Consider the following 26,079-nt stretch of genomic DNA (forward strand, 5'->3'; position numbering starts at 1 on the left):
AGGGTGCAGGCACAAGGGGAGATAATTAACTAGCAACCTGGGGGATGAGGGGAGACAGCGGCAAACGTCAGAAAAGACGGATCCCAGGGGGACCATTTGAGACAGAGTTTCACTCTTGTCGCCCAGGCTGGAATGCAATGATGCACTCTCGGCTCACTGCAACCTCCACTTCCTGGGCTCAAGCGATTCTCCTGCCTCAACCTCCAAGTAGCTGGGCACCCGCCACCACACCCAGCTAATTTTTTTATTTTTAGTAGAGATGGGGTTTCACCATGTTGGCCAGGCTGGTCTCAAACTCCTAACCTCAGGTGATTCACCGACCTCGGCCTCCCAAAGCGCCGGGATTATAGGTGTGAACCACTGTGCCCGGCCCTCAATGTTTCTTAGGCTTCAAAGAAAAGCAGGCCGGTGCAGCGGCTCACGCCTCTAATCCCAGGACGGCAGGATTATTGAGCCCAGGAGTTTAAGACCAGCCTGGGAAACACGGCAAAACCATCTCTATCAAAAATACAAAAAATTAGCCGGGAATGTTGTATGTGCCTGTGGTCCCAGCTACTCAGGCGGCTGAGGTAGGAGGGTCACTCGAGCCCACGAGGTCAAGTATGCAGCGAGCCATGATCATGCCACTGCACTCCAGCCTGGGTGACAGAGTGAGACTCTGTCTCAAAAGGGGGAAAAAAGGCAAACACACCCACTAGGAATATTGTTCTAAGTTCAGCTTGATCATCAAGTTTTGCAAAAACATTTTTCCAAGTTTACTCACCTAAATCATGGGTTAAGAAGCATCTAGAAAGTCCAAATTCTGAGGGTAATGATTCACAACAATCTTAGGGCCCAGTAGGGCTATCGGAGGGAGAAGAAAAATCCTCCCTTCCTGGCGCCCAAGGAATCCAGCCCTTTGCGGCTGCAGAGAAGGAAGCAGTTTCAGCCTCCCCCAGCCTAGCTGGGCCAACACCTCTGCTGGCCAGGAGGGGTCACTGCAGCCCTTCATGTGATCGGAGGAGCTAAAGCTGCCAGGGGCCACCGGGCAACTCACTTCAGTCCCTGGTAATAACCACAAAATGTGAAGTTTTTCCATTTTGCCTTTAGATCCTGAAATAAGAAAGTAATCTATTCTACACATACATACTGTGGGTAGTTGACAAAATTATCTCTCAACTTTCCAAGAAATGATTCGCACTTAAGCTGCACTCCAGCGACAGGGAACACAGGGACTGGAACAGGACAGCCCCGCGCACCTAGAACACCGGGAGCACTGTGGTGGCCGCCGCCCACTGCTCTCTGTGGCTCCGGCTGCTTTGCAGAGTTAGGGAGCCTTGGTGTGAGGAGCTCCTCAAGGGGAACCTGCCGAGGACAGCCTCGAAGGTCATTAGCAGAGACAGAGGGAGCAGTGAGCGCTGCGGGAACGGCACCGCAGATTGCTTAAGCCTGGCTGTGGCACAATGATGTTTACTCTGGTCCCACAGAATCTGGAGGAATGCGAACTCTGTTTACCGAGAGCCTCTCTCCAAACAGAAACCCAGTGCCCCTGCACATTCCTTTGGCTCCTCCAGCCTAATCGTCCCACAGGACGCTATAATAACTAGTTGGAAGACAAACAGTGTTAACTGATGTGCTGCTGCCCAAGGCACTGTGGCCAGGCCGCCACTCCACCTATCCCCAGCCACTCAAACTGCAGGTCTGCCTAGTGCGGAAGCTGCAGCTGTCCTTGTCTAAGACCAGGTGAGCCCATGCAACCTTTCAGACCCCATGAAGGGTGACAGTGACTGCTGCCAGCCCTTGGGAGGGAAAGGCAGGAAGCTGCTTCTAGAGAGGCAAAGTGCAAGGACTAAATCTAATCTCACCCCCCGAAAGGACAGGCGGCCATGCCCTGTAGCCCAGGAAGCTTCTCTCTGTGCAAGGGTCAAGCACCTGAAGATAAAGAGATCAGGCAGTGAGGTCACAAAAACGGCTCCTGGAGACACTGGAGGATGTGGAGAGCTGGCTTTATAAACACACATGACGTGTATTCAAAATCTCCTGCTACTAGGTGACACAAAAATGGTTTAAGTAGATCCAATAAAAATAAAGTTCATTCTTCAAAAAATAAATTGCTAGGGAAAAAACAATCACAAGGTGTAGTCCTTAATTGGAACTTCAAGTCAAATAATCGAAAAAATTTTAAGGCAACTGGAATTGTGAACACCATTTAGGTATTTGATGATACTAAGACATTCTTGGTAATTATTGTTTCAGGAGTGACACTGGTGCTGTTTTGGTTAAGTATACATTTTGGGGGAAGATAGATAGCAGGATATGCACGTTATTTAGAAATATGGACACGCGTGCACATCAGAAGAAACAAGCCAAGAGTGGCTGCCTGGGGGAAGGGAGGGCAGCAAATGGCTGCAGTATTGTTTTACTCTCTACATTTGCACATATTATTATTCAAATAAAATTAAAAGTAATTAAAATAACTAGGAAAAGCTGCAAGATAAACTACACATTTTAAAAAAATGAGATCTGGCAGAGAACTAAGGTGTCAGGCGCTAAGGGAGCCCACGCTGCACACGAGGTGCCAGCACTAGAGCATGTGCCGGCCACATGGGCCGTGGCTCATCTTTGACTCCTCACCGTCCCTTCCCCACAAGCCACCATCCAAAGGCCCAACCATCCAAAGCAACAGAACTACCCACAACATCCATACCCAGAGAGCAGGGGCCTCGGGAGCCTGACCCCACCCGCAGTGCAGTCCAGGCCCTGAGGGATCCAGGACACAAAAGGTCACTCAGCAAAGACCCCACCTTTAATGGCAGCCACCCCCTGCCCGGACCTCTAGGCGTCAAGACGGTCCAGGGGTACCTCAGGTGACTGTGGGACCCCACTGGGGCCTCTGGGGAAGCGGCAGGCCCCTCCTGGGTGGGCAGAGCGGGTCCTGTTACTCAACTTCCAGAGTCTAGAAGGGCGCATCTCTGTAACCGCAGCACAGGGATGTGAGCGAGGCGTCCAGGCAGCAGCCCACGGTCTGGCTCCACCGACGCCCCACCCCGTGCACTGCAGCTGGCCAGGGAAGCAAGCCAGAGCCGCTCCCACGAGCAACCGTGCTCTCCTCCTCCCACGTCTATATCTCCTGCACCAGTGTGCTCAGCTTGGAGGGGCTCAATCTGCCTTTCTGCCCTGTCATCCCTGAGCCCTTGCCCCAGGGCTGCTTCAGGACCCCCCGGGAAGGGAGAGCAGAAGCGGACTACAGGCTGCCACTGCTGACCCCAGCACGGGCACCTTGGGACTTAGTGGAGTGGGTACCAGATGGAAAGTGAACAGACTGCCTAATTTAGCATGCAGCTTCTAACTCTGAGGACAGCTGCCATGCCCTGAAGATGCTGCTCTGTGTTTAACTGAGAAAGGGATCAAAGAGCCCTCTGGGAGCTCTGGTTGAGTCAAAACGACCACCTGCCCCACCTGTGAACTCCCGGGAAAACCTTGCTGAGAGGTGATACTAGAGACAGCACCTGTCTATCCTCAGAAGAAGTTCTTGATCAGTGGAGTCACCATCTTCACCCACAGCTTCACCTGGCGACTCGGCTGCTCGAAGGTGGCAGAGGACACCACACCTGACCTCAGGTAGAGCTGCTCTTGCTCCTGAGGAAGAGGAATAGACAGGAATAGTGAGGAATCCCCTCCGGCACCACACCACATGGCCGGCTGGCCCCAGCCCAGCCCCTCAGGCCAGCCTGGAAAACCCTGACTTCCCATGTTTACCTGGCCCAGAGATTCCCAGGGTGCTCTGGTGGCAGGCGAGACCAGGCCCTACAAGTTGCCACTGTCAAACATTCCTTAGAAAAAGCTAAGAAGCCGTGTTCCTAAAGACTTTTAAGGGCTGGGCACGATGGCTAAAGCTTATAATCCCAACACTTTTGGAGGCCGAGGCAGGAGGATCGCTTGAGCTCAGGAGTTTGAGACCACCCTGGGCAACACAGGGTCTAAGACATCATCTCTATGAAAAAATTCTAAAAATTAGCTGGGTATGGTGGTGTGTGCCTGTAGTCCCAGCAACTTGGGAGGCTGAGGCAGGCAATGGTTTCAGCCTGGGAGGTCAAAGCTGCAGTGAGCTGTGATGGTGCCACTGCATTCCCGCCTGGTTGGCAAAGTGAGACCTTGTCTCAAAAAAAAAAAAAAAAAAAAAAAAAAAAAAAAAAAAACCAAAAGGCTTTTAAGACCAAGACATGTAAAGGACTCTAAATTTCTTCCATTTAGAGTTGAAGAAATGTAACTGGTGGAAAAAATATTTTAAATGTTCACCCTCACTAAACGAGGTAATGCAAATTAAAATGAGGTATTTTTTAAATGAGACACAGTTTTTCTTCTATCAAATTGGCACAAAGCTGTTCTGTGATGTCATTATCCCCCACATTGATGAACACTTAGTGCTGAGGGCAAGGGGGACAAGTCATCTTCTAGAGTGAGCTCTGGCAACAGGTATCAAGAACCTTATAAAGCTCCCTTTGCAAGAGTTTACCCCAAGAAAATCACTATGCACTAAGATTTTTACATACAGATATTTACCACAATATTTATAACAAGGAAAAACTGGAAACCACCTAAATGTCCAACAGTCAACTTATTAACAACTCACATGACAAACCAGCATTCACCACGAACTTATTAACAACTCATATGACAAACCAGTTTTTGCCATAAGAATGTTGACCTAATCATATGGGAAAGTGCCCAGAATCGGCAGGCAGAGGAAGCTGGACACGAAATACACGCACACAACAGAATCGTCATCTGATGCTTAAAGCTCTGCCTCCATGCGCTGTACACAGAAGGCAGGCAGCCTATCATCACAATGGCTTCAGTGGTTTTCCCTACATGAAAGGGTTAGTTTCTTTCCGTATTTCTTAATTTTTATAGTGAACACTTGTTAATTTCATATTTAAAAACAGGTTTAAAAACATTTATATATGCGGCCAGGTGCGGTGGCTCACACCTGTAATCCCAGCACTTTGGGAGGCCAAGGCGGGAGGATCACTTGAGGTCAGGAGTTCGAGACCAGCCTGGCCAACATGATTAAACCCCGTCTCTACCAAAAATACAAACATTAGCCGGGCGTGGTGGCGTGCACCTGTAATCCCAGCTACTCGGGAGGCTAAGGCAGGAGAATCGCTTGAACCCGGGAGGCAGAGGTTACAGTGAGCCGAGATCGCACCACTGCATTCCAGCCTGGGCGACAGAGCAAGACTCCATTTAAAAAGAAAAAAAAAAAAAAATTTATATATGCTTTGTCCGAAATGGTGTTTGGGATCTTTGAAAAGCTTCTCTTGTAAGAGTCTACCCTCCAAGTGCTCTCTCCTCAGTGCTCTCTCCTCAGTTGGGGTGCCTGGCAGCGCTCAACAGAGTCGCACCATGACTCTAGCCCTCTCTCCTCCACTGAGTCTCCAGCGCTCTCCTCTGTAACGTCCAGGCCATACCTACATCCACACTGCCGTGAGGATCACGGGTGATGACCACAGAAGCACAGTGCCAACCTCAGGACAGCAGCAGTGGTGGCCTGTGCCACTCAAAGTGGCACACTCCAGGCTGAGGAGGCCGGGAGGGAGGACACAGCCCTGGAAACTCCTCTGCCCTGGGGGGTCAGGAAGGGGTCACCCCACACTCCAGAACCCTACAGAATGTGGCCTTGGCTTTTCCCATCAAGAGCTGGGGAAAGCCAGGCCCCGACTTCATTTCCCCCGCCCCTGTCCCATGCTCAGTGGGCCCCATCGTGGGTCCATGCCACACTCCCAACTGAGCAGCCCCGCAGCCCCACACGTCACAGACATGGGGCCTCCTAATTGCTGCTGAGTCCCAATCCCTGGTTGGACGTGCCTGATGGAAGAGCCAGCTCTGGTCTCAGGGGGCTAGTTTGCAGGAGTCTCCACAGACCTGGCTCCAGCTTTGCATCTTCAAATGAATACCCGGCCAAGATTGCAACTAAATTACCAGAAACACTTAGGTTTCCTCACAGACTCCACAACAGGGATGGAGAAGGAAATCAGCTGACAAGGTTACGACGCTGTTCGAGGGAGTCTTTCTTGGGTCACAAGTGGCAAACTGTGTTCCCTGAACAAAACCAGGAAGCTTTCAGTGTTTATTGTATGTACTAAGTGGAGGGAGGGACTTCAGATTCTGATAAAAATATCTCCCCATTCCCAGTGCCCAATGTGACACGAATAGGAGGGCCCCTCCCTGAATTCCCAAGTAGATCTCCAGAGACAGCTTCAGAAAGCAGGGAGCCCACGGTGGCTGGGGCTTTAGGGACTTTCTGGGTTGTGGGGAGGCTAGAGGCTGGGCAGTCCCAGCAGGATTTGGCATCTAGGGACCAGGCACTGTAGGGCTCAGGAGAGCAGCTGCCGTCCCAGTATATATAAGCATAGGTGGAATTATCCGGAAACATATTTCTGCGTTTCACAGGCAGAGAAATCAGTCTATCCCTCAAGAATGGAAGAGCTACAGTAGCAGGCTACCACCCTCCCACAGGCAAAAGCCCCTGGGATTCAGGTTTGGGAAGAAAAAGAAAATAGCCCAAATATGTCATTTGAGAAAGCAGCTGCTAACCACAAGCGGCCCCAGCTTTTCTGAAGATCCAGGATGTGGGTTCAGTGCCCTTACTAGGGCAGTGGGGGAGGACGGTCAGTACCAGGACCCCAGGCACAGGCCTGGAGGACTTGCTCCCCCAAGCAACTCAGATCCACGCAGAACCCATCCTGGCCCCTGGCCAAAGTCACCAAGGACTCTCTACCGCCCTGGCGCAGAGCTACAGTGGAAGTCTCTGTGAACGGCTCTCTGCAATTGAAGCAGAAGTCCAGGAAAACCTGCTGTTGAAAGCTGCAGGCTCAGGTCTTTCCCACTAGCCTGGCTCCAAGGCCAGCTTGTCATCCTATTACTGGAATCTCTCAGCTTGTGGGGGCTTCCTCAGTCATTTGCTGTAAACCTCACTGTAGGAAGAAACCTGAGCAAACCCATTACCCCACTGGCCCACCCAGAGTATGACCGCTTCACTTCCTCTTGTGCCTGTCGTGGTCATGAAGCCTTTCCTGGCACCAAGGCCCCCATCAGTCACTGACAAGATTCCCAGGCTGCAGGAGGACAGATCCCAGGGAACACATCAGTGACCATTTCCTCATCCATCAACAAAGGCTCTGACAATTTTGCAACAGTTATTCCCAAACCCTGGAGCATAAAAGCTTCACAAAGTTACCATCCGATGCCTCTGGGCTCTGGCCTGCGGCAGTGTTATCTGCATCTCCAGGAATGGAAAAGGGAAGTTGGTCCCTTCCATGGAAAAGTGTTATTGCAAAGGTCACAAATTCATGAGCCCAAGGCACCATCAAGGTCTCAGACAAAAGGGTAACACGCTCCCATTTCAAGTCTATCCACACTGTCGCAGGTCATCAAATAGAGGGTCGTCCCGAAGCATTCACCAACTCCTGGTAACCTTCTTTTATCTCCCTCAAAGAGAAAATGGGCTACTATTATCAAAGCAGGGCCGAAACCACTGTTGAACCCTTTTTTTTTTTGAGACAGAGTTTCGCTCTTGTTGCCCAGGCTGGAGTGCAATGGCACGATCTTGGCTCACTGCAACCTCTGCTTCCTAGATTTAAGCGATTCTCCTGCCTCAGCCTCCCGAGTAGCTGGGATTACAGGCACCCGCCACCATGCCCGGCTACTTTCTCGCATTTTTAGTAAAGGTGGGGTTTCACCATGTTGGCCAGGCTGGTCTTGAACTCCTGACCTCAGGCGACCCACCCACCTTGACCTCCCAAAGTGCTGGGATTATAGGCGTGAGCCACCACGCCTAGCTCCAATGCCGAACCTTTAACAGTTGACCCTTTTTCTTAAAAGGGAAAGGTCCCAGGGAGAAAATGGTGGTCTCCTCTAGTGCAGAGAAAGAAAAAGTCCCCAGGACATGGGGTGCGAAGCATCTGGGAAGTCATAGGCATGATCTTCCAAGGCTCAGCCACCCATCACTGCACTCTTGGAGACCCAGAGTCTTTCTTGCTCTGCTCTGAGTCTCACTCGTTGCCTCAGGAAACAGCTCTCGGGGCAGCCCCACAGCACGGGTGAGCCTGGGCCCCCAGCCACACCCTCAGCGCCCTGGGAAATCCCACTTGCTGCGACCAACCTGGTGAAGCTGCTGCTGCAGGGCCTGGTTCTCCGTCACGATCGCAATCTGGGCCTCCAGGTCCCGGTGAACTGACCTGTACCCAAAATTAGGAGAGCCAATCAGCGTGAGACAGGGCAGGCTGCTCCCTGCCAGGTACAGCCAGAGGCCTGCGGGGAAAAGGAAATGTGCAGACAGGAAATGAGCACAGCATCTGCCGAAGTCCTCTCCACACGCCGCTGCGATCTAAGAGCAAGGCAGCCCGCCCTGGGTGCCTGGACACGAGGGGCTGCTGCAGAGCGGCGGACAGGCCACACTAGGACTCGCTCTTCCACCCCCATCCCGGCGCAGCAGGAAGCAGGGACCCGGGATCAGGGAGCAGCGTCAGCTCAACTGCTGGTCTTTGCTCTCACCACTCACACTGTGGCCTTGTGTCCCGAGCAGGACGAGAAGCAGGCTTTCCCAGAGAGAACATGGTGACGCCGCCTGCAGGCCTGCTCTCACACACCCCTGCCCAGCTGCCCACTGACCTCTCCCCCAGAGAGCTCAGGGCCTCGAAGCCCACTCTGAACTGCCTCTGCACATCCAGACCTGCTGACACTACCTGCGAAGCTCAGAGCCTGCACTGGCCATCCCTTCCTGTGAGCACTGAGAATCAGCTCACATGTGCTTCTCAGAAGCAGCCACCTCAGCGCGCAACATGGCAGATGGTGAAGGACAACCACGCGACCCAAGCCAGCAGATGTGGGGTTGTCATGCGGGGTGGCAAAAGTGGCTGGTAAGAACAGGTCTGCCTTGAAGGCTGGCTGCCTTATAGGTCCTGGGTAGGCCGTCTGTGTCCTTCTGACTGAGGAACATGTAGTGAGTCTCCCTGACCCAGCCTCCCTATTTCAAGTTGCTGATGCACCAGAACCCTGTGAGGACAAAGGGGGTCCAGGCCTGAGACCTCTGCCATCACTGCCCACAGGGCCCAAGGACTTCCTGGCTGGAAAAGGCAATGGAGGAGAAAGCTAAAGAGCCCTGTAAGTTTCTGTCACACCCAGAGAACAATATCCCCCTTTTTGCTGGGAAATGAGCCAGTCAGTATTACAGTTGGAGAAAAAGCAGGGCACGGGGTGCCACCGTGTGGCAGGGGGAGCCACACTACGGGGCCATTTCTGTAACAAGGTCACAGGCGTCCTCAGAATACTGACGTGTTACCTGAGATGACAGGCACAGTTTTGCACCCCGTTCCACACCTTCCCGAGGTCCAGGGCCGACTCCTACAGCCCAGCACCCATCAGAACTACTTCTAAAAACGCTGTTACCAAGACCTAGCATCCCAAGGACACGTGCTGCCTGAGACGCCCTTCCTCCCTTCCTCCCACAGGGCACCCAGGCTCGGCCTGAGCTCAAGACTTCCCTCCGTGCTGCCCTTCACTGGCACCAAGAATGCTTCTCCCAGAAATTCCTGCCTGATGTCAGTGTGAGCAGGTGTGAGTGGGGTGAGGTAATGAGAGTGAGCAGGTGTGAGGGGGTGAGAGGTAATGAGAGTGAGCAGGTGTGAGGGGTGAGGTAATGAGAGTGAGCAGGTGTGAGTAGGGGTGAGGTAATGAGTGAGCAGGTGTGAGTGGGGGTGAGAGGTAATGAGAGTGAGCAGGTATGAGTGGGGGGGTGAGGTAATGAGTGAGCAGGTGTGAGTGGGGGTGAGAGGTAATGAGAGTGAGCAGGTGTGAGCAGGGGTGAGGTAATGAGAGTGAGCAGGTGTGAGTAGGGGTGAGAGGTAATGAGAGTGAGCAGGTGTGAGGGGGTGAGAGGTAATGAGAGTGAGCAGGTGTGAGGGGGTGAGAGGTAATGAGTGAGCAGGTGTGAGGGGGTGATAGGTAATGAGTGTGAGTGGGGGTGAGGTAATGAGAGTGAGCAGGTGTGAGTAGGGGTGAGGTAATGAGAGTGAGCAGGTGTGAGTAGGGGTGAAAGGTAATGAGTGAGCAGGTGTGAGTGGGGGTGAGGTAATGAGAGTGAGCAGGTGTGAGTAGGGGTGAGAGGTAATGAGTGAGCAGGTGTGAGTGGGGGTGAGAGGTAATGAGAGTGAGCAGGTGTGAGTAGGGGTGAGAGGTAATGAGTGTGAGGTGTGAGTGGGGTGAGGGGTAATGAGTGAGCAGGTGTGAGTATGGGTGAGGTAATGAGTGAGCAGGTGTGAGTGGGGGTGAGGTAATGAGTGAGCAGGTGTGAGTGGGGGTGAGAGGTAATGAGTGAGCAGGTGTGAGTGGGGGTGAGGTAATGAGAGTGAGGTGTGAGTGGGGGGTGAGATAATGAGTGAGCAGGTGTGAGGGGGTGAGAGGTAATGAGTGAGCAGGTGTGAGTGGGGGTGAGAGGTAATGAGAGTGAGCAGGTGTGAGTGGGGGTGAGGTAATGAGTGAGCAGGTGTGAGGAAGGGGGAGCAGGTGTGAGGGAGGGGGAGCAGGTGTGAGGGAGGGGAGCAGGTGTGAGAGGGGAGCAGGTGTGAGGGAGGGGGAGCGGGCGTGAGCAAGAGCGAGTGGCTGTGAGCAAGAACAAGCAGGTGTGAGCAAGTTTAAGTGGTGTGAGCAGCTGTGAGTGAGGGTAAGCAGGTGGCCACCGGCTCCTCTGGGTGCCCTGCACTAATCCCAGCATCCCCGAGTTGCCCCTCCCCATGGGGTGTCAAGTTCTCCCCCTGACACGCCCCTTTCAGAGGACCCACACAATCGTCATGGGCGAGTCCACACAGTACGTAACACACACCAGGCTCCTAAAATAGAAGACGGTTTCCTAATCTTCACTCAGAGCAAGAGCATTTCCAAGAACATCTTGGGTAAGAGGTGACGAGGCCCTGCACCTGTTCCTGTAATGGGCTTGTCTCCACCCCTCCAAGGGCCACATCAAAGCCACTTGCTGGCCTGTGTGCATCGCGCCATAAACAGTACCGCCCCGCTGGGCCACTGGCCGTGCAGACCACAGGTGTGGGCAGGCTGCCCCCTTCCCCTGGCGGCTCTGATCCAGATGGCTCACGCTGCCCAGGTTGGTCCAAGCAGAACAGCACTCGTGGCCCCTCGTACACACAGCCCCCCTCCCACCCCCTCTTCCCCAGAGCATGGAGCTGGCAAGACAAGGTGCAAGGCAGGCGTCAGCCAGCCTCCGACCAAAGACAGGAGCTTCCTCCCACCTGCCGTTGCTCATTCCAACTTTTCTGATGACAAGATCAGCCTCTTAAAACACTGGGTCTGTTCAGTGTGACTTGTCCAGCTGGTTCTCCTGAGCCCACTGAGGGAAGAGTGACGGTGATGAGTAGGAAGGCCACACGCCCACATGGGTGACAAGGGTCAGGCTGCTCTTGTGTCACGCCACCATGACTCGGCGTCCACCCCACAGCTCCTAGACCACAGAATCTGGCGGGGAAGGTTGGAGGTGTGTGGTTCTACACATACTTTTTATTTGCCAAATCCACCTAAGCACTGGCTCGGTTCTTCATGAGGCCACCTAGAGGCCAGAGCTCAAGAGGCAGGCAGGCCACCTCCAGTACACAACTTCATCATACGCACAACCGCTTCTCCATCTATTGCTCATTCCTGACCCCAAGATAGACGGTCTATGTATCTGTAGACAGTCTCTATGTCTATGTTTCCCATATAGAAAGAATAAGGGTTTTTCAGTAGGTGAGTGCTCACGATTAGAGAGGTAGCTCATGTTTTCAACGTACCTGAGACTGCCCATCAACTTCCCCGCCAGAATTATTTGCACTGCAATCTTTCTCCATCAGAAAGAAAATAACGACCACATGCCAGTCTGATGCCCTCTGGGAAGCCCTAAGGAGACAGCATGAGTCAAGCACCTGCCAGGTCCAGAGATGCCACAGGGTGCTGCTGTGAGATGCCCACACCCCAGCGTGCCCCACAGGCCAGGGCAGCTGGGAAAAATAGTTTTTCAAGATTTCAGCTCACAAGTCAGGAGTTGTAGCCATTGGCCTGTGCCCTGAGGACAACTAGGAAGTTTCCAATGAGGGAAGGGGAATCTAAAAGCCCTTTTAGAGGTCAAGGCTGCAGTGCGCTAAGATTACCCCCACCGCACTCCAGCCTGGGCAACAGAGAGAAACCCTATCTCAAAAAAAAAAAAAAAAAAAAGCAGGAGCCCTTTAGGTTCTGTTTCATCTCCCTCACCCTAGGCCTGAGCGGTCTGGAGCTCCGGTCAGACCTGCAGCACCAGTCAGGATGTCAGGCTGTGTATACACAGGGCTAAGACTATCACGCCTGGGACTCGCTGTTGGGAAATCTGTTTCCCAGTCCAAGGCTGTAAACTGGTTATCGCGCCCGACTCTTCATCCCAGGGCCTGACCTTTGGGCCTGACATCTTTACTATTCCAGGAACCATCAGATTAGGGAGACTTGCAGCACGAACGATAGTCTGCAGAGGGAGGAAGCAGCCCTCTGCGGACCAAGTGCTTTTGGGAGGGGACTGACTGCTGGCAGTTCATGGGGCAGAAATAAATGCTGCAGCCCTGGGTGCCAAAGAGGGCAGGGTGCAGGGGAAGCAGAGGCGGCTGCTACTCCACATTCACTATAAATCAAGTGTCGCGGGGACACCAGAGGAGGACCTGGAGTTGGGATTGCTGCTGCCTCCTTGCTCGGCCTCCTCTTCAGAAAGGACGCCTGCCCCTGCCCTTCTGCACAGTCACACTGCCCTGCGGAAGGCTGATCCAGGCCTCGGCACTCCTGGCCTCCATGGCAGCACTCCCTCAGCACTCGCACCGTGGCTTCTGAGCCCTTTCCAACAGGCCCTGCCAACCCTCCAATCTCAGTGCCCACCACTCCCAGCGCCCACCACTCCCAGCACCCTGGGAGTGTTCTGCAAGCCTCATGTGGTCGAGGGGGGGCTTCTCATTTCTGTCCCATCTGCCAGGACACTCCGGCCCCAGACGGTGGCATGGATGCTCCCTCTTCACTCAGGCCAACTGCCCGAGTGTCTGCTCCTCAGAGGCCCTCCCTGAGCCCCCCTGTAACAGATCCTGCAGCAGCCTGCAGACTTCTCTTGCTCTGCTCTTTGTAACTCGTTCCTTGATATTTGTAGAGATGCATCTGCTTATTATCTGCTTTCCATCAAACTATAAGCCTTAGGAGGGCAGGGAGTTAGTCTGTCTGGTACTCAGTGATCCATTCCCAATGTCCCGAATGATGCCTGGGACACAGATGGTATTTGTTAAATATCTGTTTGAATAAAATAAACAAACTGAGAGTAATAATGTCTCTCCCAAAAAAGGTCAAATTAAGTGTAAAAAAAGCTCTGAAGGCCAGGCGCAGTGGCTCACCCCCATAATCCCAGCACTTTGGGGCCCAAAGGCGGGCAGATCACAAGGTCAGGAGTTCAAAACCAGCCTGGCCAACATGGTGAAACCCCATCTCTACTAAAAATACAAAAGTTAGCTGGGCATTCTGGTGCGTGCCTGTAATCCCAACTGGGGAGGCTGAAGCAGGAGAATGGCTTAAACCCAGGAGGCGGAGGTTGCAGTGAGCCGAGACCATGCCACTGCACTCCAGTCTGGGTGACATGGGTGACAGAGCAAGACTCCGTCTCAAAAAAAAAGCTCTGAAGTTTGAAGTTTTGGTTTTATTTTATTTCATTTTGAGACAGAGTTTCGTCTTGTCACCCAGGCTGGAGTGCAACGGCGCTATCTTGGCTCACTGCAACCTCCCGCTCCTGGGTTCAAGCGATTCTCCCACCTCAGCCTCCTGAGTAGCTGAGATTATATGCAGCTGTCACCATGCCCCGCTAATTTTTGTATTTTTAGTAGAGACGGGGTTTCACCATGTTGGCCAGGCTGGGTCTCAAACTCCTGACCTCAGGTGATCCACCCGCCTCTGCCTCTCAAAGTGCTGGGATTACAGGCGTTAAGCTACAACTGCGTCTGGCCTATTTTGTTTTTTTGTTTTGTTTTTCAGACGGAGTCTCGCCCAGGCTGGGGTGCAGTGGCATGAGCTCAGCTCACTGCAACCTCCATCTCACAGGTTCAAGTGATTCTCATGCCTCAACCTCCCAAGTAGCCGGGATTACAGACATGCACCACCACACCCGGCTAATTTTCGTATTTTTAGTAGAGACACGGTTTCACTATGTTGGCCAGATTGGTCTCAAACTTCTGGCCTCAGGTGATCCGCCCACCTTGGCCTCCCAAAGTGCTGGGATTATAGTCGTGAGCCACCGCGCCAGGCCTTTGCAGTTTTAAGGCAGAAGTGCACGAACATTTTAAGAGTACGTGCATGAACATTTTAAGAGTACATGCATGAACATGTACTCCTCCCTCAAGCATTCCCACGGTATTCTGCAATAAATCTCACAGGGTTCTCAGACTCCAATAAAAACACGGAGGGGACAGAAGACATCCCAGTCTTATCCTTACGGGGTAAGCGCTCGCCTGCTCTGACGTTAGAACAGCTCTGACAAACTGTAAGGGCCCACAGGCTGGTGTGTGTGCTCAGCCTGAGGCGAGCAATTTGCACGGGCACAGCACCCCTACCACACCCACTGGGTGCCCAGGGGAGAGCCGCCCCACGTGTGGCCTAGGCAAAGAGGGTGGGGCTGCCCGCCTCTCACCATCAGTTCACCTTTGGGCAGAATGCCAACTGGCCTATCAGGAAGGCAATAAAAATAGTGACATTCTCACAACCATTAACAGATTTCCCTGTCAGCATGAGCCAGAAATCTCTTAATCCAACACCCTGCTCCGCCCTAGCCACCCACATTGTGTTGTTAGTGCTAGAATACTGCGTCCAGAAGAAATTGAAGTCAACACGTTAAAACTCATTTTCTGATCTTCCTCATGAAATGCACGCCAGAGGGCAGAGCCCACGTCCCAGCAGATGGACACAGCCTGGCTCAGCACGGCGTGGCTCCTGCCTGAATGTGATAATGGGATGGGCACCACTCACTCTGTCCCTCACCTCCATGGAGCAGAAAGATGAAGAGAGACAGAAGAACTGGCTTGACACAGTTCATACTCAGCCTCCCCTGCAGCTGCCTCTCAAGACCTCGAGGTGAGCTTACTGGCACCCAGCAGATACCACACTTTCAATGGCTGACAAGGCCGGGCTGCTCCTGCCTGTACCCCACCCCCGATCAGGACCAGGTTTGGGAAGGAAAGCTCAGCACCCATCCAGATGTGTCTCTGGCAGCACAAGGCACTTCCCGTTAAGAGTCCAAATTCTACCCCAGCTCCCAGAACCTTGTCCCACCACACCTGCTGGGCGAGGAGTGAGGGCCAGGCAACAGGAAACTGACAACCATGAATCAGAGGAACTGCCACCTGCCTGAGATCCAACCCAGATGCCCACTCAGCCCCACCTCCCAAAGCCAAGGCGATGCAGGTGAAGAGGCCTGGCAGCACCTTCCTTCACAACCGAATCAGCACAACAGAACTACAGGGAGCAAGGCCAGAGACACAGCACCAAGGGATCCAAGACCCCCACCCCACTCCCTTCTGCCAATCTATTCGCTCAGGGATGCACAGCGGCCCTCGGCCCCCAGTGTGATTTCAATCTCCACGCACCCCACCAGGGTGCCTCATCTGGCCTAGAAACCATACGGTTATTTTACAGAAAGTCAAACATCAGCCCTGTTCCCCGTGTCCTCCTGACAATCTAGAGCCATCCCCCGACTGCACAGGAAGGAGGTTAAGCCAGGCCCCTCAGCTGTGGCCACAGGTAAATGTGGACTCAGAACCAGGCTTCTAGACTTCAAGTCTAGTAATCCCTACGCCAAATCACACTTGCATGGCTTCTCCTGAGTATTCTAAATAGGCACCCTTTACAAAAATCCAAGTAAGAATGAAATAGATAAACCATATTGCAAAAGAAGTCTCTAGTGCATGCCTTTAAATAGTTGAGTGTTCCTCTAGTTCTTAGAAACATCTCAATTTATTGAAAGTGATAGAGATACATGAAAGACTAATTGACTGATTGATACACAAAACATGTTAAGAAATCAGCACAGTAGGCAAAAGAGGTGTATCAAGCTGTTGAATGATCGGCAAATGGTTATCACACAAGAATCTTTCCAACAAGGCATCTAAGCAACTGCCAGACAGTCCTGGCAGTACTTGACAACACAGAAAACACTAAAGAATAAACGCCAGCCCTCTGAATTTTCTGTCACCAGACTGCACAAATCCACTGGCAGCTGGTAAGCCACGGGGTCATTTCACATGAGAAGGTGCCTCTTCCCCCCATGCTGCGCTTCCTTGCATCACCACACTCATGGGGCCACCAGCAAGTTCAACACAGTCACTCCGTGAAGCCTCTTGTTGCCTGGCTCCCAGAGAGTGCTGTGCTGACAGCAGAGTGCTGTCTGAGGGGCGAGGATCTGGAATCCACACAGTCCTGGCTTACCCACCTCTGCCCAAGGGCTTCTGGGAGCAGAAGGAGCTGAGATCAGCCCAGGCCTGTCCTACAGGAGCCTGTTAAGTAAGGGAGTGGAGGTATCAGTGCATAGCCACCGGCAGGAATTTTCTGGGGCCCAAACACAGACACACCCAAAGAGGCAAATAGCCTGTACCCAGCAAGCGCTTTGCAAAGGGTAGACAGTCAGGAAATGGTCCACTGGGCCAGCCATCGAAATCCACAGGCACCCGGTGGCTGCCCACTCATCTCTCACCTGACACAGGCCGCCCTGGAGGAAGAGACTATCAAAAGATGGGCCCGAAGAGGTGCTGACTTAAGATCCCACTAGGGACATAACCACTGCACAGGGAAGGACCCTCACCTCTCACTTCAGCATCAAGTGACCTCCGACCTCTGGTTCCTGGCTTCAGGGTGAAGCCCCTCTGCTCAGCAGCAGCCCCCTCCATGCACCATCCATCCCTCACCCACCTCTGCCAACTATCCCCCAATCCCATCCCCCACACGGGCACGTGCCCTGGGATCCAGCTGTAAGATCATCCCCAATTTCCCACTCGTCCAGCACTCCTGGGTTGCAGGGCACCCCCACACCACCACCACCACCCGCACCAGGGCAGGAGAGAGGGAGCGGCAGAAGCACATCAGTCCGGGAAAAGGCAAGACGCACCGGAAAAGCAGGTTGGGTGTTTCTGTTTCAGCAGTAACTGGGGAGTCAGCTCACTTTTATCAAAGCCGCTTCAGGGAAATAACCCATGGCAGAGTCAGAAGCCACAGGCCAGGAGCCTCCCACCCTCCAGGCTGAGTTAAGGGGCCTCCTCATCGTTCCAGCACAGTGCAGTCGAGGAGAGCGACGCCTAGCCACTCCTCTGCACCTCTCCAGCACACGACAGTGTGGGTCTGAGGCCTCCCGAAAGGTCAAAGCTGCCCCACTGGCCAACTCTTTCAATACCCCATCCCTGGGTACTGTTGTTATTCCCAGAAGTAACGCCAATCCAAAAATACTTTCCACACCCACCACAGGCTGGGGCCACCTGCCCTGAGACACTGACCACCAGCCTGGTTCAGCCACGACACATGCCAGGATGGGCCCTGCAGGACAGTGTGGCAGTCGCTTCCCGCACCAAACAATGCCACCTGCCTAGACAGGCCTGTGGGCCTCAAAGCACCACATGGGATGCCCTGGACAGGCCACAAGCTTCTCATTCCAAGCTGGGACAGTGGTTCTTAAGGCATCAGAATCTCCTAGGGGCGTTTTTCAAACACCATGGTGGGTTCAATTCCCACAGAGCTGGATGAAGGTCTAGGGGAACCTGGGCTTCTGTATTTTTTTTTTTTTTTTTTTTGAGACAGAGTCTCGCTCTGTTGCCCAGGCTGGAGTGCAGTGGCGGAATCTCAGCTCACTGCAGGCTCCACCTCCCGGGTTCACGCCATTCTCCTGCCTCAGCCTCCCAAGTAGCTGAGACTACAGGCGCCCACCACCACACCTGGCTAATTTTTTGTATTTTTTTAGTAGAAACAGGGTTTCACCACGTTAGCCAGGATGGTCTCGATCTCCTGACCTCATGATCTGCCCGCCTCAGCCTCCCAAAGTGCTGGGACTACAGGTGTGAGCCACCGCGCCCGGCCAGCTTCAGTATTTCTGACAACGCATCCCCCAGTTGAAAAACACTGGTTTAAAGAAAACAAAAACAAAAGCAAACCACCTGAGCACCAGAAAGTGCCTCAAGTCTCAACAACACAGCTGTGTGCCCACGGCAATCCACAGCCTAGAGGCCCCATCCGTGGAGGCCTCCCACTCACTCAGCTCTTCCGAAAGCCACTAGGACCAGGCCAAGAGAAGGAGCAAAACAGGCCTCTGGACTGCCCAGGGAGAAGCCAGAAAAGCTGTGGGATATACTCATGGCGCAGGGGCCTCCGGGCACCATTTCCCCTTCTCTAGACAGACTAGCCCCGGGATTGGGGGTCCCCAGCATCAGAAAGGAGTTATGGTCAAGCTGCTAGAGGCGGGCACCCTCCCAGCATTAAGAGGCCATGGGGTAAGCCCACTGCTAAGCACAAGGTTTCCAGCACGTTGTACCATGTCTCGGAGAGCTGCCCCTGGGATTCTGCCCCATTTCGGCTGCTCCGCCAGATGCCTGAGAGGGATAAACATGCAATGCAGAGTGTGACCCTCTTCCTACCACCCCCACCAGCAAGACTGTGCACAGAGCCTCCATTTCCTCAGCTATGGGGAAAAAAGGCAGACACTGGCATATAGGGAAAAAAACAATACCAACAGTGAGGAAAAGACAGGAAAACTGGGCTGCTGATGCCAAAACAAATGATCCGTAATGAATCCTCTTTCTCCCTGGGAAAGGCATTGCCAGCCGGGTGCAGTGGCTCACGCCTGTAATCCTAGCACTGTGGAAGGCCGAGACAAGTGGCTCACAAGGTCAGGCGTTCAAGATCAGCCTGGACAACATGGTGGAACCCCATCTCTACTAAAAATACAAAAATTAGCCAGGCGTGATGGTGCATGCCTGTAATCTCAGCTACTAGGGAGGCTGTGGCACAAGAATCACTTGAACCCGGGAGGCGGAGGTAGCAGTGAGCCGAGATCGTGCCACTGCACTCCAGCCTGGGCAACAGAGCAAGACTCCGTCTCAAAAAAAAAAAAAAAGTTGCCAACGAGCAGGAACTCTGACAATCAAGACAAGGCTAAGGGCCGGGCATGGTGGCTCACACCTGTAACCCCAGCACTTTGGGAGGCCAAGGCGGGCGGATCACCTCAAGTCGGGAGTTCAAGACCAGCCTGACCAACATGGAGAAACCCAATCTCTACTAAAAATAAAAAATTAGCCAGGCATGGTGGTACAGGCCTGTAATTCCAGCTACTCGGAAGGCTGAGGCAGGAGAATCGCTTGAACCCAGGAGGAGGAGGTTGCAGTGAGCCAAGATCGCACCATTGCACTCCAGCCTGGGCGACAAGAGCGACATTCCGTCTCATGGCTAAGACATGTTCCTCTCCATCTCTTAGGAGAGATTATGTCACCACATCTTTACCACAGCCACCAAATGATGTGACCATATACAGTCTCTGATGCATAAAAGAGATGGATTTTACACAACTGAAATTCATTTCTTGGGAGGCAAGGCAGGCAGACCACTTGAGCTCAGGAGTTCAAAACCAGCCTAGGCAACATGGTATAATCCCATCTCTACAAAAATACAAAAATTAGCCAGACATGGTGGCACATGCCTGTAGTCCCAGCTACTCAGGAGGCTAAGGTGGGAGGACTGCTTGAACCGGGAAGTGGAAGTTGCGGTGAACTGAGATCATGCTACTGCAGTCCAGCCTGGGAAACAGAGCAAGACTGTCTCAAAAAAAAAAAAAAAAAATTCCCCTTGGGGAGATGAATGCTCTCCTCTCCCTAAGTCATGCGACAGCTATGATGTGCCTGCAAGGGCTGCTGGGAAGGTAAGAGGGGAGAAGTGCAGCACTCTAACAGGCAGGCGCCAGGGCTCCCGACCCCCTGCCCATGCTTGTGGCTGTCCCACGCTGGGCCATCCTCCAGTCAGCCACTGCGCACCTTTGGCGTGGAACGTCCAGCCCCTCCGCCAGTACTCCTGAAGCTGAACCCGCTCCTGCTGTCCCAGGCTGCACACCTCGCTGTAGAACTGCCGCTCGATGTGCACATAGGCCGCTGGGATGGCGCCGGCCACCCCCTTGGCCCCAAAGAAGCCATTCACCTCTGGTGAGGCCAGAAGGATCTGGTACTCAGCCCGAGTGCCCAAGACCAGGTCCATGTAGGCCTGGGTCAGGTTGAAGTAGCCAGTGGTGAGGTAGACCTTTGCCCCGCGCTCCGCCTCAGTCAAAAGGGTCTCAGTGACAATCTCATCGATTTGAATCTCGAAGGGCTTCATCTGAATCAGCGGATAAATCCAGGTGTCAGGGGCTGGTCTGCGATCCCCAGCAGCTGCTGCATCTTCCTGGGTCAAAAGAGAGTTGCTGTGGAAGGTCTGGGCATGCAGCATCTGCTGGCGGGTCCTGGCTGAGTTGATCACATCCATGACCCTCTTATTGGCTGCCCTGCAGTACTCGGCCCGGTCACCTAGAGGAAGACATGAAAGAAGAGTGAAAGGAAGAGAAATGGAGGGTCTGGACTCTGCCCAGCTCAGGGCACAGGGCATGTGATAGGCAGGTGCAACAACTGGATATTCACTGAACACTCGCTGAGTGGGCCCAGGACCCCAAGCCCAGAGCAAGGCTCCTCTGGGGATACAGCTTGCCCAAGACAAGGGCCTGGTCCACAGTAGCCCACACTCAGGAAGAAGTGAAAGGCATGTCGACATATCATTCCAATTACAAACAAGCTCAAAACCAGGCAAGACAAACTGACAGGGAGAGAAATCAGGATAGTGGTTACCTTTGGGATAATTCCTTGTGGGGGACATACAGGGGGCCTCCAGGAAGCAGGTCCACTAGGAACAGGTTCATGGCTGTACACCTGCGACTGGTGCTCGGGGTGCATGTTCTACTTCAATAAGGAAGCTCAGTCAAATAAAGACATGCAAGTATAACCAAAAAAGGAGCGTGCATATTCCACAGATGGGGTCACAGGGCAAGCCATCAGCTTGGATAAGCACATCACCATGTGGGAAAGCTTCCCACAGCAGTAACAGCGCCTGAGAGAGAGGAAGAACGGGCAGGCTCAGGCTCTGCATGGGGTGCCTTTTGTATTTGGACAAGACATTTGTGACAGGAGACCATGCAGACACACTGAAGGGAAAGATGCTATTATCAGACAAGACAAAGTTGAAAATTAATGAGTTAAGCCTCCAACTCAAGAAGACGGGAAAGAAACAATAGAATAAAACCAAGAATACAGTATAGGGAAGCAAAAAATAAAAATAAGAACGGGCCGGGCACAGTGGCTCACGCCTATAATCCCAGCACAGCACTTTCGGAGGCTGGAGCGGGCAGATCACCTGAGGCCAGGAGTTTGACACTAGCCTGGCCAACATGGTGACACCCTGTCTCTACCAAGAGTACAAACATTAACCAGGTGTGGTGGTGTGTGCCTATAACCCCAGCTACTCGGGCAGCTGAGGCCGGAGAATCACTTGAACCTCGGAGGCAGAGGTTGCAGTGAGCTGAGATCATGCCACCACACTCCAGCCTGGGTGACAAGAGCAAAAAACTCCATCTCAAAAATATATACATACGTATGTGTATATATACATATGAATAAAAATTACTAGAATGAAAACGATACAAAAATGGAGAATATCAACTGTCCAAAGTTGATTGTCTGATAAAGGATTGATAAAACAACAAGGCTTTGGCAAGGCTGATCGGGGAAGTGAAACAGGGAAGGGGGGCTGTCCCAGGTCATCCTTGCCGGCTTGCGTGGTCTGAGCTGAGTGCAGGAACAGACACTCGGTGTCTTTTAGGGCTGGGCTACAGAACAAAGAGAAGGACCAGCCCATGCGGGAGTCTAGCCTGTTGATGCCAACACCCTCCAGGGTAGAAAGGAGTCACACTGCCGCATGCTGGACAGGGCTGCCGGAGGGAGGAGCGCCGGGGGCCCTGAGCACACCCTGAGCCTCTCTGTGGACTCACTATCCCAAGCACAGCTGGGCTCGAGTCTCCCCGCTCCTGCTCCGAGCGTGCTGGCTCTCATCCTGGCCTAAGCGCAGCCTGTTTTCTCTCATATCCATGCCTGGCCCATTACATTAGACCAGGGATCCACACACATTTTCTTTAAGGGTCAGATGGTAAATATGTTAGGCTTTCTGGGCCAAAAGGCAAAGCTAAGGATGCTAGGTAGGCACTCAGCAAGAGAGATAGAGAGCTCCACAAGCTCTTTATGGATGAAATTCAAAATACAACAGTAGGAACTGAGCATGGCGGCAGGCAGAGCATCACACCATCACAGTCGCGGTCTGAGGCCCAGGGCTCCCCTGACACAAGGACAGGGATTCCACCAGACGGCCCACTTAAATGCTTCCATTCTAGGTCCACAAGACGCGAAGAGCTCTTCTCCCAACAAGGTCCAAGTTCAGCTCCTCCTCCCCAAGTTCAGAACACTGTTGCAAATCCAGCAGCAACCCTCTAAAGGCCATGGGGGAGCCACAGCCACAGGAATCACAGGAATGCAAATGCCCCAGAACACTCGTGCCAGAACCTGCCTGGTTCCAGTGGGCAGAGCTGAGAGCTCTTCCACTTCACTTTCCAGGCAGGGGGCCACAGAGCTCAAGGGAGCTGGGAGCCACAGGCCCAGGTGATAGGCTTGGGGAAATGGGCCCTAGGTGAACAGCTGCTGCCTAGTTGCTTCCTGTGATGCAGGGCAGGCTCTGGGTCACTCTCCCAGGCACACATGTTCATTGCTGAGTAGCTATTTGTTAACTGCATCCTGAGTTTGTCACCCCCCTGCTAGTTCACCTGAGACCTGGGTCACCAGGACACGCTGCTGCATACCCTTGTCTGAGTCCTCCTCACCTGCGTCTTCCCTCCCTATAGTGCAAACCTGAGTGACTCCACCTCAAGGAGTAGGAGTCCCAAGCCCACGCTCCCACCTTCCCGGGCCGGCTCTCTCACCCACAGAGCATGACTGATGGTCAGTGAGTCACATCTGTCTGGCTTCAAGGACAAAAGCAGAATGAAGCCCTGCCACCCAAGTCCCCTATGCCTGTGGCAGGGCCACCCAGAGGTGTGCTCTCCTGGGCCCTCACTCCACCCCACCCACAGCCACAGAAGGGTGTCAGCGGCAGCCCCTACCTTTGTAAGGATGCACCATCCCATCCACCACCTGCACCGTGTCATCTCCCTGCAGCTGCAGGGACACATCCCCCACCGCGTCCACCAGCTCTGTGAAGAAGTCGGCAATCTCCGCACAGTCCTGCAGGAACACGTAGCGGTCCTGGCGATTGGTGAAGTAGGAGTCACTCAGGTTTGCCCTATAAGGAGGGAAGACGCAGGTGAGGAGGACTCAGGCGAGGGTATGCAGCAGCGTGTCCTGGTGACCCAGGTCTCAGGTGAACTAGCAGGAGTGTGACAAACTCAGGTCAGGATGGTTAACAAATAGCTACCCAGCAATGAACATGTGCAAAAGACAAAGCCAGAGTCGATCCAAGGTGAAACAGCAAAGTGACCCACAGGCTCCTCCTCTCAAGGAGCCGACAATCTAAGACAAAGCCAGAGTCGATCCAAGGTGAAACAGCAAAGTGACCCACAGGCTCCTCCTCTCAAGGAGCCGACAATCTAGCTGAAAAGAAGAGATGCAGACACACGAAGTCAACTAACCACGCAGGGCTTTTTTTTTTTTTTCTTGAGACAATCTCATTCTGTCGCCCAGGCTGGAGTGCAGTGGCATGATCTTGGCTCCCTGCAGCCTCTGCCTCCCAGCTTCAAGTGATCCTCCTGCCTCAGCCTCCCGAGTAGCTGGGATTACGGGCGTGCGCCACCACACCCAGCTAATTTTTGTATTTTTAGTAGAGACGGGGCTTCACCATGTTGGCCAGGCTGGTCTTGAACGTCTAACGTCAGGTGATCCCTCTGCCTCAGCCTCCCAAAGTGTCGGATTACGGGCGTGAGCCACTGCGCCTAGCCCATGAAGGGCTATTTATCAGAGCCCATGCTTGTTCTCTCTGTCCCACTAAGTGACAGCTGCCACTGGTACAGTCCCAGAGCAAGGATGCAATCAAGGGCTTTCTCTCAGCACCAGCAACCCAACCCTGGCCCCACTGCCGAGGGGAGGGCCTGTGAAAGGGCCCATATTTATCAACCTAAGGACCTGGACTTCCAGGTCTGACTCTTGTTTATTTTTCTGGCTCTGTCTACCTGACAAAGTGACTCACCCTCTCTGATCTGTTTCCACATGTACACAGTGAGGAAAATACTACAGGGTCAGCGAGGGTGGGAACAGACAACACACCTGAGTGGCCAGCACAGGCTAAGTGCCCAGTCAACAGTGGCTTCCAGTCAGCCCCGGGGGGCTTCTAGCCTCAGTGGCAGACACAGTGTCAGGGAGGCGCTGCAGGTGCAAAGCAGCCAGACCTACAAGCAGGTTCTCCAAGGATGAGGGGAATGGGTTTCCCACTGTTCCTATTCCCCTGCCCTCCAGCCTGCAGAGCAGGAGGGCAAAAGCACTGACGGAGGGAAGCACTCACCCGCTCAAGATGACGCTGTTGTCGAAGAGGTACACCTTAATGTGCTGGAGGCCGATGGTCTCGTTGAAGCGCTCAGGGATGAGGAGCCGGAGCAGCCCACGGAGGTGCGGCGTGTGAAAGAGGGAGACCCGGACCTGCTCTGGGAACCTCCGCAGGAGCGGGAGCAGCATTGTGCGGGAGTTCTTCCGGCCTGAACACGGACAGAGGAAGCAGCAGCTGACTCACAACAGGAAGGCATCCTGCCCCCAACGAGGAACCACCTCCACGTGGCCTCGCCTTCACCTGTACCGTCAACCTGAATCAGTCACACCAGCTGGGGCTACTCCTAGCCAGAGGACTTCCGGGCCAAGCTCTGTCCTGCATGCTGGCCATGTCTCAGGCCTGAAGTCCTCGGCGTGGCAGACGCCTGCTCTTTTTGCCACACAGCACCCATTCACCCTCCTCCTGGTAACTGCACCCAACCTTCTCCTGGGGCACTACCCCACCCTCTCTCAGCATTTCTGCTCTGGGTGAGGACGACCCTACCCACCTTGCCCCTCACCCCCAGCTCCATGGGGGAGCACACAGGCCTGGGCTGGGCTACTTGGCACACTCCAAGCTCCCAGCTGGGCATGCCACCGTCAGGCCAGTCAGGAGCTTTGACCCGATTCTCATGGAACCAGACTCTTCCAAAGGACAAGGTGCCATGGGGAGACAAGCCTAAGCCACCAGGGGCCGCCACACAGGGCCTGAGAAGGAAGCCAGCCCAAAGGAAACAGCTAGGGGATGAATGCTGGCGACACAGCCAAACCTCGAATCACAGGCCACACAAAGCAGATCAGTCACAGGAGTCCACAAAAAGTGTTTTTGCCTAAGGCAGTTTTTCAAGAGACAAAGTCTGGCTACGTTGCCCAGGCTGGACTCAAACTCCTGGCTCAAGCAATCCTCCCACCTCAGCCTCCCAGGCAGGTGGGACTACAGGGTGTGCCACTGCACTCGGCTCCTGCCTAAGCTGTTTTTAGTTGGGCTTTCCGTCACTTGCCGCAGAAAAAAATCCTAACTCACACAATCGGGCAGTCCTGGGCCAGCTTGGATGATCTTCAAATAGCCTTGTCTCTGCCTGGGGACGAGGGGGTGACAGTAACTCCTCTTGGGACTGAGGATCTGACACAGGAAGCATGAGGGGCCAGGCTTGCATGCCACCTACCTCGTGAGCCCCGCGTGAAGTCTAAGAGAATGGAGACCTTGAGATTTGAAGGAAACTTTGCTTGGAGTGACTTTTCTAGAGTACTTTCCAGGCAGTCCACCTACCAAGAAAGAACACAGAAGAAGAGAAGATTAAGACCCAAAGAGGTGTGTGTATTTAAAGAAAAACAAATCACCCCATCGGCTAGTGCCCTCGTCATCTTCTCCAAAGATAGGTTTGTGCCATTCGCACTCGGACACCAA

At 53.5% G+C, this 26,079-nt stretch overlaps 1 protein-coding gene and 1 non-coding gene across 3 annotated transcripts in view; both read right to left on the minus strand.

Moving 5' to 3' along the window:
* Positions 1–26,079, minus strand: part of PGS1 (phosphatidylglycerophosphate synthase 1) — a 45,533-nt gene that overhangs the window by 1,443 nt on the left and 18,011 nt on the right. The window contains exons 4-9 of one of the 2 annotated variants that reach the window (XM_030827211.1): positions 25,838–25,937; positions 24,652–24,841; positions 23,261–23,439; positions 20,070–20,591; positions 8,144–8,292; positions 3,489–3,618 (exon numbers count right to left, since the gene is read on the minus strand). In XM_030827211.1, coding sequence (XP_030683071.1) covers positions 3,499–3,618; positions 8,144–8,292; positions 20,070–20,591; positions 23,261–23,439; positions 24,652–24,841; positions 25,838–25,937 — 1,260 coding nt within the window. In that variant the 3' untranslated portion in view covers positions 3,489–3,498. Of the gene's footprint in view, positions 1–3,488; positions 3,619–8,143; positions 8,293–20,069; positions 20,592–23,260; positions 23,440–24,651; positions 24,842–25,837; positions 25,938–26,079 lie in introns of those variants that run through there. The other variant, XM_030827212.1, reaches the window with a different exon arrangement.
* LOC115838460 lies at positions 24,128–24,256 on the minus strand. Its single transcript, XR_004033486.1, has one exon. It is a non-coding gene; the product is annotated as a small nucleolar RNA SNORA30/SNORA37 family (small nucleolar RNA).

Source organism: Nomascus leucogenys, chromosome 14 (assembly GCF_006542625.1).
Source record: "Nomascus leucogenys isolate Asia chromosome 14, Asia_NLE_v1, whole genome shotgun sequence".
Taxonomy (NCBI): domain Eukaryota; kingdom Metazoa; phylum Chordata; class Mammalia; order Primates; family Hylobatidae; genus Nomascus; species Nomascus leucogenys.